The 19,214-nt window shown below is 35.6% G+C and overlaps 1 protein-coding gene across 2 annotated transcripts in view; it reads left to right on the forward strand.

Moving 5' to 3' along the window:
* The first annotated feature begins 102 nt into the window (after positions 1–102).
* The window catches only part of LOC121418301 (cilia- and flagella-associated protein 61-like), a 49,713-nt gene continuing 30,601 nt past the window's right edge, over positions 103–19,214 (forward strand). The window contains exons 1-10 of one of the 2 annotated variants that reach the window (XM_041612085.1): positions 103–184; positions 10,764–10,929; positions 11,670–11,820; positions 13,373–13,449; positions 14,629–14,823; positions 15,802–15,934; positions 16,506–16,653; positions 17,225–17,320; positions 17,950–18,156; positions 18,757–18,817. In XM_041612085.1, the coding sequence (XP_041468019.1) occupies positions 10,784–10,929; positions 11,670–11,820; positions 13,373–13,449; positions 14,629–14,823; positions 15,802–15,934; positions 16,506–16,653; positions 17,225–17,320; positions 17,950–18,156; positions 18,757–18,817 (1,214 nt within the window). In that variant the 5' untranslated portion in view covers positions 103–184; positions 10,764–10,783. The remainder of the gene's footprint in view (positions 185–10,763; positions 10,930–11,669; positions 11,821–13,372; positions 13,450–14,628; positions 14,824–15,801; positions 15,935–16,505; positions 16,654–17,224; positions 17,321–17,949; positions 18,157–18,756; positions 18,818–19,214) is intronic. The other variant, XM_041612086.1, reaches the window with a different exon arrangement.

Below are 19,214 nucleotides of genomic sequence, written 5' to 3' on the forward strand. Positions count from 1 at the left end.
GCCATAAAAATATTTAAAAAGATTAAATTTATTTTTTATACAATATTTTATCATTTTTTAAATATTTAATTGTACTTTTTTAGTCACATGATTGAAAGTTTTGTTGCCATAGAGCTACCGCCGCTAACCCTTTAATTTTTTTTTAGAACTCACGGATCTAACACAATTTTGTACAAATTTAAGGGTGCGTATGTTATTTCATATAATGAATTCAATATTATGGCATTATGCGTTGATTTCTGTTTGTGTATGCGTGATTTAGAATATTAAATGTGAATAAAAACCGTGTGATAGTGATAAGAGTGGAATGTTTGAATTACGTCGCGTCGACTGCTCACGAGAGAAGAGCGACAGAGTCGGAGAGCCCCGACCCCAGAGACTGATTCTGAGTGCCCGTCAGGCCCGTGTCGAGCGACATCCAACTTTAACGTTACTCGTTAGAAGGCCGCAGCTCAACTAAGTCAAGATCACTGAAACCAGATAAGATAATTAGTTTAGGTCTAGACCTGTTAAAATGTTGAGAATAAAATAAAAAAGTTGGCCTTCTCTTCTTAGTTAAAATCCCCCAACAATTATGGTGGATCGTATTACCGAGCACTTTTTTTTCATGAATTCAATCATATCAAACACTCAGAAACGGCTGGCAGCCGTCTGTTTCGAGGAGTTTTTTAAATTTATTTTTTATTTTTTTAATTTCTCCTCATACACAGACGGCTCGCTATATGCAGCCACCTTAACTCTTACTCTGCCAGGTCCAATACCCCTCTAGTGCCAGGGATATTCGAGGAATCCTAAATTGACCGAAACGTAAGCAAAGACTGATTTTAAAACGGTAATAACTCTTTACCCGTAGGTTGTATAATGAAAACTTCTGCACATGAAATGATGCATGGTTCACGGACTTTATGATCATGTTATGACCTTTCAAATTTGCGTTTGGAAAAATTGAGAAAAGATGAAATATTTTACATCGTTTTTTTCAATAAGTAAAACCTAGAAAATTATGATTTCATGAACATTTCAAAGAGTAAATAACCCAAGGAATTTTAGAGATACCAAGAAATTAAGAATATAAAATGAAAGTTCAATGTTTAACCTTTCAAATGACGTATCTGTTGATGTAACTGAACAAACACAAATATGAAAAATAATGATCTTTTGAATGAAATACTATTTTGCTATTCAAGTTATTTCCTCTGAAATACGAGAGGGTTTATACACACACAATTGAAACCGTCCTTTTCCAAAAAAGGGCATTGTTGTCGATCAAGTGACCAATCACAGCACAGCTGCGATCCCCACGCAAACACACACAACAATATATTAGAGCCATGTATCTTCACAGTGCAGCCGACCGTATCCTTACATTCGTGTAGTCTTCAAAACAAGACCCGGTAATTTTTTTAGAATGCGCGGTATTCCGCAACAAAATTATTAGTGCAGAGTAATTTTTTATGTCATTTCAATTCTTGTCAATATTGTCGTAATGCAAAACATGCTTTTGAAAAATCGTAACCTGGATACGATTTGTGGTGTGCGATGTACTCAACTATATACTGTTTTGGATAATGTAGGCGATTTCTCTCCAGTGTCGCCAACAAACATTTGCGACCCAGTCAACTATTGTTCGATCATAGAGCTATCATGAATCAGTGTAAAGTTTGGTCATATTTTGTCAGGGTCTATTCGTCGTACATACGGGCTTTCGTACTGTAACAAAGTTATTGCCAGTCACAAGGAGACAAAATATAGAAAACTAAAGATGATGTATTTAAATATAAAGAGGGATCGGACAGATTCAATACACTAATACCCCTTTCATAAACCTATGCGGATAATTCAATAAAAATTGCGTTCATAAACTCCGAAAATAATCCGCATTATTTTTACGAGCGCCCGTCCTGAAAAAGGAGGATAATCGTCATGGAAACCGCACCCCCCCCGGATGCGGTTGCGTTTGAAAAGGGTGACCTTGTGATCGCTCCATGGCAATTACCCGCCTTAGTTTCGAAATGCGTTCATAAAGTCAAAATCTGGTCCCGATGCTGCTATTATGCCGATAATTGCAGCATAAAAATAATGTGGATAACTCTGGTCCTCTTCCGATTTTACGACCAAATTATGCTGCTATATAATTAGCCGCATAATTAGGTTTATGAAAGGGGTATAACAGGTTTGGGGTGTAAAATCCCACAAAATAATGTGAGCGTTCTTGGCAAAGTACACAGAACTAGATATTTTTTTCGTGAATCAAGAAGAGGAAATGCAGATCAGTTACAAACTAAAAATCAATACAAATTTTCAACATGAAAATAAACCTATTTGTTCTGTATTTCTGGTCTGAACCCCCGCCTAAAAAAAAATGTGAGGTCAGATGGAAATGTTTATGTTGATTTTAGCCCTTTTTTGTGATGACCCAGGTTGAATACAAAATTAAATGTATTTATTACAAAACATAATTCTAGCATAATATTCATACATTATCATTATTACGTAATTGATCTCACATCTCTCTCTATCTATCTATCCATCCATCTCTCGTAATCTCTGGACTCTCTCTCCTTTCTTTTTCATCTCGGGTTTTTTTTTCACTTTTATTTTACTTTCTCTTCCCGTGACATCTGTCCACATAATTCATTCCTTTTATAGTTACACATCTCCCCATACTACGATTTCTTATGTACTGCACGTAGCTCATTATGTGTTTGTTTTATATCAATGTACCTATATGTTTATTTATATATATATACATATATATATATATATAATATATATATGTATGTATATATACACTCCAAATTCCTGCATATTGCCAGTGAAGCGGACTTTGCCCCACTATTTCCGGCAAAGGACCTGGGTAAATTGTATATTTTGTTATGAAATAAAGATGAGTTGTATAGAGAGGATATAAAGATTTCTGGAAAAAATATTTTCAAATATGATCATATCTGATCTTTGTAGCCTCATCTATGAAAGGATATTAATCTAAGCCAACTATGCATCTCGTACATGCCAAGAAATGGACAATAGATGCTGGATATTCTTTTTCTTGTGGAAAATATAATGCAATATAAATATGAAAATATAATGACAATCTGAGACAAGAAAAGGGCCTCATTGCATATTTTGCCTTTGAATAATTGATTATTATCAAACTATAGGCTTCATTTCATTCAGCGAGCGAGCATACATAGCAAGCGGTTTGAAAAAAGGCAACGGTCTTCGTCGACATGCCAGGAAACCCAATGGGATCACTATTTGATATAAAATCGTAGCTGAACAGTGAAAGAACGATAGATATAACAGGTAAAATTCACTCTGTGGACATTTCATGATGGGGGTGAAATATTCATTATATCTGTTCGGCATTAAAAAGAATAATGTTCGACCAAAGTAGCAACCTGTCTGATAGCGACTACATTTTATTGTTCATTCCACCAAGTCATAAACAATAGATGCCCTGACTCCCTTTCATGAGGAATGTCTAATCCGCGCTCCCTCCTGACCTATTATCGAGGAAAGCAATTTAGCACAGGATGTTTATAGAAATCGGGCCACGCGCGCGTCTTTTGATTTGACAATTGAATACTTTCAAAGGTTCCGATACGAACAATAGCTTTTCTCTCCGTTGAGATCAAGATTAAAATTCCTCTGTCTCTTTCCCCAACACCTTCCATTGACTTATTGCCATTAAAATACATAATTTTTATTAAAATATTTGTTTCGACTTTAAGACATGTTGCATCAACAATATGCGTCAAATTTCCTGTAATCTAACTGATGATGATGACGATAGGGATGATGGTAAGTATGCAAAAAAAACTATGCCATGGATAATGTCGAGAATGATAACAAGAAATCAAGGGGGAAACAGCACACCTCCACCACCACGACCACCAGCACAAACACTGGCAGCGTTACTTCCACTTATCAAAAGCATAAAGAAAACAAATAGTTTAAAATAAATAAATCAACTTATAGCTGTAGCCTACTTTGCATATTTAGAAATAAAGGATAAAGATGAAATTTAAGATTGAAGACATGTATAAAAAAGCTATATACATGTAATTCTTGACAAATCAAACATACAGAAAATTGAAAGATAAAAGCGGAAAAAGAAATAACGAAGCGATGGGGTGTGAAGGTAGCAATTACTAACAATTTGTAGAAATTTAGATCTTTATAATTTGTTAAACCTTTGTTTATTCAAGTAATATGTTTGTAATGGATCATCTATCGGAAAAGTAAGATATTGCTTTCGACAATATCAGAAATTATATTTACTACACCTCTTATTTGTGATATCGATAATTACCCCGTCATTGAAAATATTAATCTGGTAAGGATTAATTTGACTTCCCCTTTCCTGAAAAAAATGAAATGGACATCATTTGCTGTTCACATTATATATAAATGACACCAATAAACTTCTTTATAACGTGCATTGTCAATATTTTATTCATGCGGTAGGACTCATGCACAATAAACATACTCGATATGTTAGTACATTTAACATTTTCAATTATCAAATTTGCTTGATATATTATTTTTTTTTCATTTAGTAGTATATGATATCAGATTTGACATATGAGCTCAGCGTGTAGGGGTATTTACCCATCATCCTTTTGCTGGCAAAAAGGGAAAATCAAAAGAAAGCGGATCATCGGAAGAAATGATACATTGATTAATATTAATTATTTCTCGCTAATAAAACAAATGAGGAAGAATGAAAAAAAAACGCATTGCGGAAAATGCATGAAATTCACAGAGTTTTGTAAATAAAAGATCACACACATCATACATTTTATTTCGCCCTTGCCGCATTGACTTTTAAAATTCAATAACTTTGTTATTTGTTATCCAGTTTTTATGAATTTTTCGGTAATTTGCTCAGTGAATCCTGCCCTATTTATAAAACTATAAAACTTTCAGCCCGGACCATCCCTTTAATTATAAAATTATAATAAGAATAAGGTGAAGGAGAAAAATATCGAAAATGATAATAATAATTAAAATAACAATAATATAATTATGATAATGATAATAGTCATACTAATAATGATAATAATAATAACAATAATAAATTAATAAATAAACAATGAGTGTGATGATTGCAGTGCGACAAGAGTTGGATGACAGCCTTCTTTACTCATATATTCATAACGAGAACAATTTTGTGAGAATGCAAAAAACAAAGTATAAAACCTCCCCCCCAAAAAAAAATACAAAATAAAAATCTCCCCCAAACCGTGCACATTTGCAGGCACAAAAAAGCCTTGACACAAGAATACTACCATACCGGCCTGCAAAAGACCCGATCGATACCTCATGAATATTCATGTAACAATAGCGAATGGGCGAGTAGTGCTGGGTGAGGAACATAGTACCGCTCTGTCATTGGTCAATTCTGAGCTGAATGACTTCGCACACTCGCCTTTGCTCTGCCATAGAAGTACGTGTATTGCTACACACAACCGTTATATCACATGTTTCTATAGGGGAAATCTTGATTCAGATCGCGGCAATATCCAAAATCAACTCTTCAAAATAATGATGCAAAAATACAATTTTACTCAAAAAATGTCTATGTAAACCACTATTTTTTATATGATAAAATGAATTGTGAATTTCTTGCCAGTATAACAACATAAAAAACACAGAATATGGTGTTGATTTTCTGGCTGTAAAATTGGTTAAACAAAAAAAGTTACTTTGTCACAAATAGCTGCCACCGGCATAAGTGGCCTATGGGCACAAATAGCTGCCAATGGCGCTTAAAGAGTTAAGGGGACTTACAATGCAAAATCCCCCTGTCGGGGCCCGGGGGGGGGGGGGCACGCAGTATATAAATAATGTATATTGGGTATGTGCCGCGGAGGGGACCCCCATTTATACACTCAAATTTCCGTTCCAAGGCATAGCATTTTTGTCTTGTTGAGAAAAAGAACAAAGAAAGCCGCTTCATGGCATAGCATTTTCTTCTTATCGAGAAAAAAAGAAGAGAGAAATCCGCTCCAAGGCTTCGCATATTTTTCATTACGCTGCTCCGATCGCATCGATCTGCTACAATGAGCTGCGGAGGCCGCGCTAGCTGTGTCATGCACGCGTGACCGTTCCTTAGGGATGCATATGCACTCACACGCTGGCGATCCGTTCCAAGCACCCCCGTTTTCACAAACATTTGTCGTTCCGAAGCCCGTTCCGAGGACCCTCCTTATTACAAAAAGCCTGCTCCAAGGCCCCCGTTTTTTGTCTCGCCCGCGGCGAGTGCCCCCGGGCGTCGGGGCTCTTCAATTTTTGTCTTTAATGTATCAAACTTTTGAAAATTAATGCGACCAAAATGCAAATTAATATTCCCTCTTGGCATTAATTGCCAAAACACGGAAAAATTAAGTTAAAAGGAACAAAAACAGTGACTTACCTCGGCTGTCGCGCAAGTTCACTTCGCAATTTTATCCGAACTTTGTACATAAACATATGGCTATTGAGTCCCCGGTACAGATTGTGCTAGAACTTTGGTCTCTGTATTTGGTGAGTGAAGCCAATGGATCTGAGTTCAGCTGAACAACCAACATAATAGAGACCGAAGCTTTTTTGGTCTAGGTAGGACAATGAAAAAACGAAATGGCATTTCTACTACTATAAAGCATTATCTTAATATATTCTTTATTAGAATTTTGTCAGACATTGCTCAAAACTTACCATAAAATTTCCTAAAGAGTCGGACCTGGGAACGATTTTTTCAGTGGGGGTGCTGAAAGCTCTCTTCAACGGTGGGGGGCACAATTGAGTTTTCCATAATTACACACACCCACACCCACACATACACACACATACATATATATATGTATATATATATATATATATCTATAGATAGATAGATAGATTGAATAATAATAATATAATAATATGACCATTTATATAGCGCAGTTACTATGTGCATATACTCAACTGCGTATATGACAAACACAGTGACTTCTTAGCTTTCTAATAATAAAAGAACATAGATATACAATTAGAGAACTCGAGCGCGAAGCGCGAGCTTTTTTTTGGGGGGGATTTATGTATTTTGTCCTGAAAATTGAAAATCTTGAGCAATTTTTGTGGTCCTGAACAAGATGCGTATGTAACAAATAATAACTGTGAACGTGATCAGCGCGAGCAGATATTTTTCATATACGCTCTGGCCTGATCGAAAGAGACGTGTTATAAGGACTGTTTGCAGTTACCGATTAAGACGATACATATATCAACAATCAAATAATGCGAGCGCGAAGCGCGAGCTGAAAATTTTTTGACATTCCGACATAAATACTGGACATTTTAAGCACATTTTGTAATCATGATCAGGATAGGTATATAACTATACATTTCATTTGAGCGCGAAGCACAAGCGGAAACAAAATTGAGATTTCAGACAAAAACCCCGAGACATTCTAAGCACTTTTCTAATTATGAAGAGGATAGGTATATGACTATACAACTGATGCGAGCGCGAAGCGCGAGCAGAAATAAAAATGAGATTTCAGACGTATAAAAGGACATCTTAAGCACGTTTCTAATGATGAACAGGATAGGTATACAACTATACAATTGATGCGAAGCGCGAGCGGAAACAAAATTGAGATATCTTACCAAAAAAGAGACATTCTAAGCACTTTCCTAATCATTAGGAGGATAGGAATATAACTATACAATTGATGAGAGCGTGAAGCGCGAGAGGAAACAAAATTGAGATTTCAGAACAAAAAAAAAATTCTAAGCACTTTTCTAATCATGAAGAGGATAAAAATTGAGATTTCAGAACAAAAAAATAATTTCTAAGCACTTTTCTAATCATGTAGAGGATAGGTAAATATCTATACAATTGATGCGAGCGGAAACAAAATTGAGATTTCAGACCAAAAACGAGACATTCTAAGCACTTTTCTAATCATGAAGAGGATAGGTATTGATGCGAGCGCGAAGTGCGAGCTGAAATAAAGTGGGATTTCAAACCTAAAAACAGGACATCTTAAGCACTTTTCTAATCATGAACACAGTGGCGTACCTTGGGTCACGGCATTGGGGGGGGGCACCAGCAAAAATTTTGAGTCACTTAGTAAGCGCGCGAAGCGCGCTCAATTGACAGGTATACTTACCTAATGGAGACATTTTAAGGAAGCACTTGTAGTCATTGTAATCATAAATAAATTTCCCTAACCAAATGATGCGAGCGCGAAGCGCGAGCTCAAAATTTTTGATATTCAGATCAAAAAGGGACATTTTAAGGACTGATTTAGGAATTCACGGAGAGCAGACTTATCTCAACAATACACTGATACGAACGTAATCACAGACAGGAAATGTTTAATGTCAAGACCTTAACATGGGGTAATCATTTTAAGTAGTCATTAAAAAAGAAGCATATGTCACTACATAAAACAATAATATATTTGGTGTATATTGCACTTGAAACAGGAGTTTTTCGTACAACAGGTTTATGTATATCTGTCTAAACAGACAATGCGAGCACCAGGAACAATGACAACATAGGCCCTGAGCAAATTATGTTTCATAAAGTTATGATTAAAATGTTTCCTATGTAATATAACATAACATGATTATAATGTAATATACCATTATAATGAATGATAATTTCTTCTTTCCCACTACGTTCCTCTTCCTTTCTCCCTCTTTTTCTCCTTTTCCCCATTTTTTTTGGTCAGCCGACACCCCCCCCCCCCCGTTGTTACGCCACTGCATGAACAGAATAGGTAGTATATAACTATACACAATTGATGAATTGATAAGAATAAAGATTTGATCAAAATCTGACAAGGAAATCAAAGTTATTGCATTTTAAAGATTAGCATTATTCAGGTGAAACAGTTTTAAGCATGTCTTCATTAATATCCAATGAGCAAACTGATGATGTCATATCCCCACTTGTTCTTCTGTATTTCATTATATAGAATTAGGTTTATTCAATATTTTCCCTTCGAGAACCAAAAGCAGTTGATTTGACAACTGATCTAGTCAATTAGATATTCTTTGCTGCAACTTATTTCATTATAAGGGAGACATATCATTCACACTGGTTTGAAAAAAAATGAAACAGTGTTGATTCCATGTAATGACACAAGAAACAGGATAGTGGGAATGTGACATCTTCAACCCACATGGGCGGAAATCCCAGAGGGGACAGGGGGACACAATATCAAATGTACCCTTCTATTTTTGGTCTTTCATTATGGAGAAAAATACATCACTTCACAATCGAAATAATACATGTATTCATACATGTATTTGTCCATTTTCATTATATTTCCGTCATTTATCATACCTACCACTAGCTTTCCAGGAGGTGCTGCCTATGGAAAATGACATACAGCACCCCCAAATTTGGGGGTGCTTCACCCCCAGCACACCCCCCATGCCCCCTGCACCCCCGCTTCTCAGGACCATGGGAGCAGGTTGAAAAAGACTATGAAATTTGATTTCTATGTCTGACTTGTATTGTTTATACAAAACACGGGCGTTCGGGCCATAGGCGGCGAGCGGGGGGGACGTGTCCCCCCTAAATTTTAGGTGGGGGGACGGTCCCCCCTAAATTTTTTGGGGCACTTGTCCAATTTTTTACATGTGTCCATCCCAAAATTTCAGGTAGACACCCCCAAAATTTTTTTGCTTCTGCCGCCAATGGTTCGGGCGCTCAAACACGTTAATTCGACATAAAACCGGGAAGTTTCAAGTCCAGCCACACCCATGTGTCTCTCCCTGCTATCGAGTAGTGTGTAAACTATGGTTATAGGCCTACGTATCGCACGCGACCACGTCTGTATCGGGGTGCCGGAGCTTGATTGAGTCGCGTTTTTGGCATGATAGGAGCGATTGTTATTGGAATATGTGAAAGACTATGTAAATGATTTGCATTTTTGGATGTGATAATTATGTACATTATGACATATTAAAAAACATACAGGGGGAACCTGATTTCGTGGGGGTGCTGCCTATGGAAAATAATACACGCAGCACCCCCAGGAAAATTTCTGGGGGTGCTTCAGCACCCCCAGCACCCCCGCTTCCCAGGTCCCTGTAAAGAGTGGAAGTTTAGGCTTAAATGCTCAATAAAATGTCTGGAAGTAAAGCATAGATAGACTACAGCATTTTGGCCCATCCCCACAGGCTATTTACCCATTTGTGTGTCCGGACGATCAAATTTAGAAAGTAATTTGGAAAAATTTACAAGCAAAGTTTCATCAATTTTTAGTACAAAATGTTAGGAAATATTATAAAAAACAAAATAGAAGATGTTTACAACTATTGAATTCATATTTTCAGTGTCATCCAAAGACAAAAAAGAAGGCTTCAAAATTGTCCGGACAACTGACCTCTCATCCTTCTGTGTGGGCTAGTGGCTGAAAATATGCATTTTTAAGTCTTTATGCTGACCTAGACTGTTTGAGCCTCTGTGAGGAGCCATGGAAACATGTCGCATCGATAGATAATCAACTTGGCTGTCAGGAAATGTGAAGATGTTGCTACATATATCTACATTGTTCACTCAAAATATAGGATGAAAATTTGAGGCAAATTCACCTATTGACTTTTTTGACACGTGTCTGCAGCACAAATCTGGTGCCCACCCTAACAATAGCAAATTATTGGCATCCATCAATTCACGATGGGCGGATCCAGAATTTTCCAAATAATAATAATAATTTATATGCAAAAAAAATGATTTTAAACCAAAAACTGGTAATCAATCTAAATCTCTTTAGTCTTGCAGGAAAAAGTAAAAATGGCTACTGTTGTCCAGTCAGCAGATGGACCGACCGAAGTGATCAATGCTAGACGAACAGAATCACTTGATGCTCCAAATATCCTGAAGCTGGTTACCAAATCAACTCAGCCACAGTTTGGATTGGTGGATGTTGTGAATATCATGTAAGCATTTCATATTTATGAATGTAATATTAAAAATAATAGCAATAATGATTTATGTTTTTGTATAGTGCATATCACGTATTGTTTATTCTTGTCAAATAATTTCAGTTAATTTTTTATTTTGTTCATTCAGTTTCGATCGGTGGGTTTACATGTATGTTTACTTTCTTCCAAGGTGCTGACACTTAAAGTGCTACAAGGAATAAAGCTTTATTACAATGCATTGGGTTTTACTAGAAGCCACACAGGCACACACAATAACTAAGAAATATCATCAGTCACTGCTTTTCTTGGGAATTAATATCAATATTGAAACTGATAGCCTTGATGGGAGAAGGCTGAGAATGTCAATGTCGATAAAGAATTTCTACAGAAAGACAATTTTCTGTTTACTACCTATTATATACAGTAAAATATCATCATTGCGCTCACTGGTTTATTGCTCCAGAATAGTCTTCAACAGACCAAGCTTTTAATGTGTTTTCTTGTGCATGTACCGGTACATGAAGTCCATCAAAATAAAAGAAATGAGAAAATATGGTGTAAATATCACGGCCTTGAAAAGATTGGGAATAATTTGAGAGAAAATTGAACAAAATACAATTTTATATACATTTGAATTCATAAACGCAACTTGCATGCACATATCTCATTATATTTTAAAGCTTTCAGACAGGAATTATACTTTTTCATTTACTCTTACATTTTCATTTCACATTACATTTTTGCTTCACATACAGTGAAAAAGCAGTCTTGGCAGTGACCCTCAACAATGAACGAGAAGATATCCTTGCCCATGCTGCATTCTTTGACTATCCTAATGTGGATTCTGTAGATCAAGGCGAATGGCAACAATGGCTCAACACATACTACGATACAGAAGCATGCACAGTAAGTTCTTCACACGTGGTGTACGTTAAAACACTGGGGTTTGAGGCGTTTTTTTTTACCGAAAAGCTCAAAAGAGGCCCGGGGGCCGTTTCATATAGCCGTTTGTACGTTAAGAGCGACTGGTGAACCCATCTTACGTGCTAAATCATCGCCAATTCAATCCCATTTACTTCAAGAAAGGATCACCAGTCATTCTTAAAGTCGCTCATAACTTACGAACAGCTTTATGAAACACCCACCTGGAAACTCCGAAAGGAGCCTTGGAAGTCTCCATTCATTGCAATATTAAAGCTTATCTAAGGTTGCAGAATTAGAAAAAAAAAAAAAAAAAGTAGCGCCAAAATAACATAAAAATTTCCTGGTGTGTGAAATGGTTCATTAAGCATCTGTTTAATCTCATTCTAGTGCCAACTTCAAGCAAATTTATCTCACAAAGAAATTGCTTCACTGTTTGGTTTGTGTAAGCTTATAGTTATATACATGTACATATTTTGATGATGATGTGAATGATGGATATCCATTCTTTCTCAATCAAAGAAATGAAACCGTTTATTAATATATATATATCTACATCTGCATTTAAAGCAATTTTTTTTTTTGTCTTTCAATGTTCGAAATGCGCCTTAACGCCCTCTACCTTTGACTTAACGTCTAAATGTGTATTATAATGGAATAAACCCATTCATAGACTTCCCCCTTACGTAGGATGTATGCATCATATATATATATATATATATATATACATATATATATATATATATATATATATATATATATATATATATATATATAAAACAAAATATGCTGAAGATAATGCTTTCATTGCCAATAAAGTTTTTATTCTTTACTCAAATTTTCGACGGCCCTCCTTCTTCAGGAGTATATACAATGTGTGGTATTAATCAGAGAGCGGATCCTCAGACAGATGTTGCTATGATGACTGGCTGAGGATGCGCGCCCTTCACAGAAACAAATTTAGTAACGCTTGTTTGTAATTACATGTATCTAATTGTTACGTAATAGTAAATATTGCGCAATAACATTTCTTGTTACGTAACAATAAGAAATTTAAGAGATGAGATGATAGAACGAAGATCAAATTGGTTAGGAGAAAATAGTTCTCCCGAAAAGTATTAAGTACGGATAGGTATTATTGAGCAATAAGATAAATTCCTGTGTAATACGATACCAAACATCGTGGCGCTTGTCAAAGTATTTTTTCGTAACTAATGAAAGAATGAATATCCGCTTAGGAATCCCAGATCTCGGTTCCTTGCCATCACCCTCAAAGCTCCTACATTTAACAATTATTCGTAGTTCTTACATATTTGTATATAAATTTGGGAATGTGTATGTGCTTTAAATTGATGATCGGATGATCATATTCTTGAAATGTCCAAGTGCCACTGTGCCAGTGGGTAACAGAAGCATTATGTTTCAAGTCATTTGCCAATAATCCTTTTTTTTTCAAGTTGAATGTGAAATATGTCCAGTTATTTGCAAGACATGATGATACTTCATTAGGGAAATGTGCATGTTATTTTGTTCACAGCCCTTGAACACACTGTTTCTACACTACTTTGTGGCCAAACCTGCATTTGCCCATGGGAGTGCTAAAGAGATCATTAGGTAAGTTCATCAATTCAAAGCATTTTAGCCTCTCTTGTATACTTGTTATTGAGGATATGTTAACTTGTTTAAGCTAGCATTTTCCAAATTATGTGGACATCTGTTTCACCTTAAAAGAGTTTTGATTTATATCAGTATTCTTTTCACTTGAATTTTTTTCTGATACATTACCTAATACCCTTTTCATAAACCTATCCTCCAATTAGCCGCCTAAGAGTAATGCGGATAATTCAATAAAAATTGCGTTCATAAACTCCGAAAATAAGCCGCATTATTTTTACGAGCGCCCGTCCTGAAAAAGGCGGATAATCGCCATGACAACTGGACACGCCCCCTCCGATGCGGTTGTGTTGGAAAAGGGTGACCTTGTGACCGCACCATGGCAATTATCCGCATTATTTGGAAATGCGTTCATAAACTCAAAATCTTATCCCGATGCCGCTATTATGCGGATAATAGCAGCATCAGAGTAATGCGGATAACTCTTGTCCTCCTCCAATTTTATGACCAAATTATGCTGCTATTAGCCGCCTAATTCATAGTAATTGGGTTTATGAAAGGGGTATGATACTTCCTCCTATCATTTAATGAAGAATGCATGTAAATGAAGGAGCTGTAGTGAAAGAATGGAAGGTGTGGGGGCGTTGTTGTCTAGTGGTTACGAATCTCGTCTTTCAATCAGAGGGACGTGGGTTCAAATCCCAAGGCGTGTTTTCTCTTCAGCAAGAAATCTTCCCTCATTTTGCTGCACTCAACCCATGTGAGGTGAATGCAAAGCTGGGGTAATAATAATAATGATACATAATGCACCTCGGAACATGTTATTTGTAGATAGCTGGCACAATTCAAATGCCTATTATTATTGTTATTAATTATTATTATTATTATCATTATCATCATCATTATTATAGAGAATAGATGTATGATGAAACCCTATTATTCATGAACTTTCATTTTTCCAGCAAAGCCATTAAATACAGGATGTGCATATGTTATGTGAAATTAAGCGAAACTTTAAAATGTCAGAACTCTCCTATTTTACATTCGATTTTGATGAAATTTTCAGTGTTACTCTTGTTGGATTTTTCTCTTTTTATTCAAATCAACTTTTTGTTGGAATGGATTTGTCCTTTAAGTTTCATTACTTTGTTGACTATACATGCCTGTGTATTGCTCCAGGACTGTATTCAATGCAGTGCCGGACATCCACTTCCTGTATGTAGTGTTGCCTTCTGGTGTAGCTCCAGAGTCTGCTTTGGGAGATAACTTCAGTCCTATGGTCCTCAAGGATGAGAACAAACCCCTGGAGGGATACACCGTCTATGTTTGCCATCGACATGATCACTGTCCAGAGCTCTTTGTAAGAAAAGCAAGGTAATTTTTCATTCATTTGTTTATTCACGTCCATTAAAATACATTGAACATACAAAAAACATCAAAAAAACATAAAAGAAACAAGGAAACAAAGACACATAGCAAGATGCAAGAAAGATTTTTTAAAAGGGCTAAGATTGTATAAGGATAATTACAGTACATGTATAAAAATGAACATGAAATGGGAAACTGCAAAAGAACAAAGCAAATGTTCTGTCGAGGCAGTCCCTATGGACAGTAAAATAAAAAATTCAAGACTTATACTGATAAAATAAACATATAATAATTAGGAAATATGATGGGATAAATTAAATTAAGATGTCCGATGGTTGAAAAGAAAGTTTTTCAACTTGGATTTAAAAGAAATATACATGTACCACTTTTCATGAAAAAGTATATTTCATTTACCCAACTAATGCATTCTCAAAAGATGAGAGGAGAAGTGAAGAATGAGAATCTGTTAAGTTTTACATTGAAGAAATAGCATTCTATATGACCTCAATTTGAAACTCTGCTACATTGGTAGTAAGCTTCCACCCATATTTTAATCAAAAACTTTAGTCAGTTCAGTTGTGATATTGCCCCTGTTTTTAATACCTCTTTAAGATTTTTAAAGTAAAGAAACTGAAGTGAATGTGGTGGGAAAAAGGAGCCAGGGTGCACTTCACCTTATAGCCATGTTGAGACTGATTGAGACTTCAGAAGTTCATTTTGATTGTTCTATTAAAGATGAGTAGATTATGATCAGTCTCATTTGAGCATCTGAATGTTGAATTGTATGTTATAATATTTCATTCTATGTCAACAAATTACATGTTGCATCTCTGTCAGTAATTACATCAATCTCTTTATTTTAGCATCATTGTAATTTTAATCCCTTTTATGTCATGTTTCTACATACTTTGCATAGCTTGATGGCCAGTTTGTAAGAACTAGCATTGTGACAAAGCTGTCTATCTCTTTTTCATATTATTTCAGAGTTGAAGACCATGATGACTTGACGCCAATCTTCAACCGTCAGAGTGATATGCTGAATACGACCTATGGAAGCTATTTCTTGGCTGAATTAATAGAATCTCAAGATGAGAATAACCAAGCAATTATTGTAGAGGTATACATTTATCCCATTTTCATATTCCCCCCCAAAAAATATTTGAATGGCTCTTTTACTTACTGGTATACATTCCCTTTGACTTGAAGATAATTGCTTTGTAAGAGAAACTTTCATTTCCTATAGGCTAGGTTAAATGATTGTATTGTTTCATAGTTAGGGCATCATGGCGTTCATGGTCTAGTGGTTTTGAATCTTGTCTTTCAATTAGAGGGTTGTGGGTTCAAATCCTAGCCATTGCATACTTTCCTCCAGCAAGAAATTTACTGCCATTGTGCAGCACTCAACCCAGGTGAGATGAATGAGTACCAGACAGGATTAAATTCCTTGAATGCTCTGCTACGGCAGCTCGAGCAGGGTGACAAAAAAAGTTTATAAATATATATGATTATAACTAGATAGATGATACTATACAAATGCCTATTATTATCATTTTTCTTTTTTTATTTCAGAAATTATAGCATATAAAACTTGCCTATGTTTATGATATTGACATTGACCATTTTTAGCACACGTTTTCAAATAATATACTCGTTCAATTCCAGTTATATTTGATTCTTGATTTGTTTAGAATGAAGGTACTGCTGTTGGATTCATGAGCCTGTCAACGGATGTTGATGTTGATCTTCTTAATACGTGTTTTGAGTTGGGTCCATTCCATGGTCTGAAGAAACCACATCCAGACGATATCCTCAAGGCTCCAACACCTCCCCCACCAGGTAGGTACCAATGATAGATGGATAGATTAGATACAATAAGATAAGATAAGATAAAATCTTATGAGATAAGATGGATGGATAGATAAGATAGATAGACAGACAGACAGATAGATAGAAAGGATAGATAAGATAGGATAGATAAGATAGATAGGATGGACAGATAGACAGACAGATAGATAGATAGATGACAAGACGACAAGATGAGTAGATATATAAAGGAATAGATGGGAAGATATATTAATAAATGAATGATGATGAAAGTTGGCTTATATTGAAAATATTGAAAATGTGCATGAGATTTTCCCTGACCTGGCATGGGATCACAAGCAATGTGTGTAAATGTATATGGGAATAGGCTCTGATGCATGCGTGAGGAAGAGATTTGAGGAGATGAGCAAGAGTCTTAATGCATGAGACTTGGCCTGTCCGATGTAAGTTTTTTATTTCATTGTAGATCAGATGAATACAAATTCATAAAATGATAGGACATTTCTTTTGAAAAAAAAACTGGCAGGGATATCTTCTTGTTTTGCTAAAAAATTTAATTCTTGCTCTTTTCTCCTTTCTTCAGAAGAGACAGCTGTTGACGATGAAATGGTTTCTGGCAGCCAAGCAGGGAGTGAAAAACCATTTTCGAGAACAAGCTCAGTTTCGTCAATCAAAAAAGGTAATTATAAATTTGATTTTGACAAATTTGCCCTTAGTTTGGGGCCCCTCCCCCGAAAAAAAGTCTTAATGGGCACTTTTTAGTTTCACCTGTAATATATACTTTTTTGTATGAGTAACATGAGTTTCATTACCTTGATTTTCTTCGTCAGATTGCTTTTATTTGTAAAAGCTAAACATAAATAAGCAAGCAAAAAAAATTGTTTTTAGTAACCACATTTATGGCAATCCTGTAAATCATGAGCATGGCGCCGGAGTATTGTCATTTAATAAAAGACATCTCTGTAATAAAGTAAAGATGCGCTAGCGTATAGTGCAAGCACATTTGAATTCAATAAATTGACGCTCCTTTACCACATCTGGCAACAAATGCGCAATGCAATTTCATTGTGACGTAACTATAGCTTCATACGCACAATCATTTATCAACCTATGATAATCTTGTGGGTGAGGCAAAATATTTTTTCGTCCAATATTTTCAATATTGGATGGTTTTCATAGGCATGCATGTTAAAATTGAGTTTTAATATTTTGTCTCTCTGAAACAACCTCGCAAGATGTCATAAAATATCTGCACCTCTAAAACCCTGCATATAAATAATTATAAAAAATATTGAATCATTAACACAGGTGATACAGGAACAGCAGATAGGCCTTCTAGTGGTTCCAAGCCCACTCCCTCAACCCAACCCCCTACTCAGACCCCCCAGCAGGCAAAAGCTACTCCCATACCAGCCAAGACAGCCACACCCGTGACAGCAAAGAGTACCCCTCTACCAGCGAAGGGTACCCCTAAGCCAGCTGCCACGCCCCTCAACAAACCTCCAACAGCTACTGGTAAGTTTTTCTTCATCATCATCTCACTTCTGTTTGTTGATGTTACAGAGCATGAAAATTGGTCATTCTTTTATTTAGCTTTAATTGATCATGATAGTGCATATGCTAATGAGGGAAAATAAAAACATTTTTGAAATACATACCATAAATTCAATATGAAGATTATATATTTATGTATATATTCATGATTTGAATCCTGTAGATTTATATATGCCTTTGAATGTGTAAATAGTCTTGGGCTGTCGGTTCGATTAAAGATTGATGCACTCGTACTACAATATCACCAACTTAATGTATCGATCACTCATATTTTAGATAATCTACTGGGAAATATTAATAAAATAGTTTTTATAGAGGATAATAAAGTATATATATAAGTATATATTCATGATTTGAATCCTGTAGATTTATATATGCCTTTGAATGTGTAAATAGTCTTGGGCTGTCGGTTCGATTAAAGATCGATACTCTCGTATTACAATATCACCAACTTAATGTATTGATCATTCATTCAGACAATCTACTGTGAAATATTAATGAAATATTTTTTATAGAGGATGATAGTAAGAAATATTTATGGGGGTGTTTTGGTTTTCACAGGGAGTATCACAGAATCAGAGCTACATATTGAGAGAAAACTGAGTGATTCCCATATGAAAAGGTAAGTTTCAGATTTGAAATATATGTATGAGTCCGGATACATTTCTAATAGATAGGATTCATAGATAGGTAGCATACTGTTCTTGTCAATATTTTTTTTACATGTAGTCATTGAACTATTTGTACTGAAACGAACTTCTAGCAGCAATTATTGCCCCCATGTTTCATTTTAGCCCTATTTTTTTGTTGCTCGATTTCAAATGTACCGCTAAATATTAATGAATATTTAGAAGCACCATAAACTAAAAAGTACCGTACATTACATGAGTACATTAACAATCAGTGGTTCAAGAGAAATAGATCACGGAGGGGAAAAAATGAAGGCGAGTATACTGGTATAGAAAAGAATAGATTAGTAATTGTTTATTGGCAATAAATGATTTGCAGCCGGTGGCTGG

Source organism: Lytechinus variegatus, chromosome 7, assembly GCF_018143015.1.
Source record: "Lytechinus variegatus isolate NC3 chromosome 7, Lvar_3.0, whole genome shotgun sequence".
NCBI lineage: Eukaryota > Metazoa > Echinodermata > Echinoidea > Temnopleuroida > Toxopneustidae > Lytechinus > Lytechinus variegatus.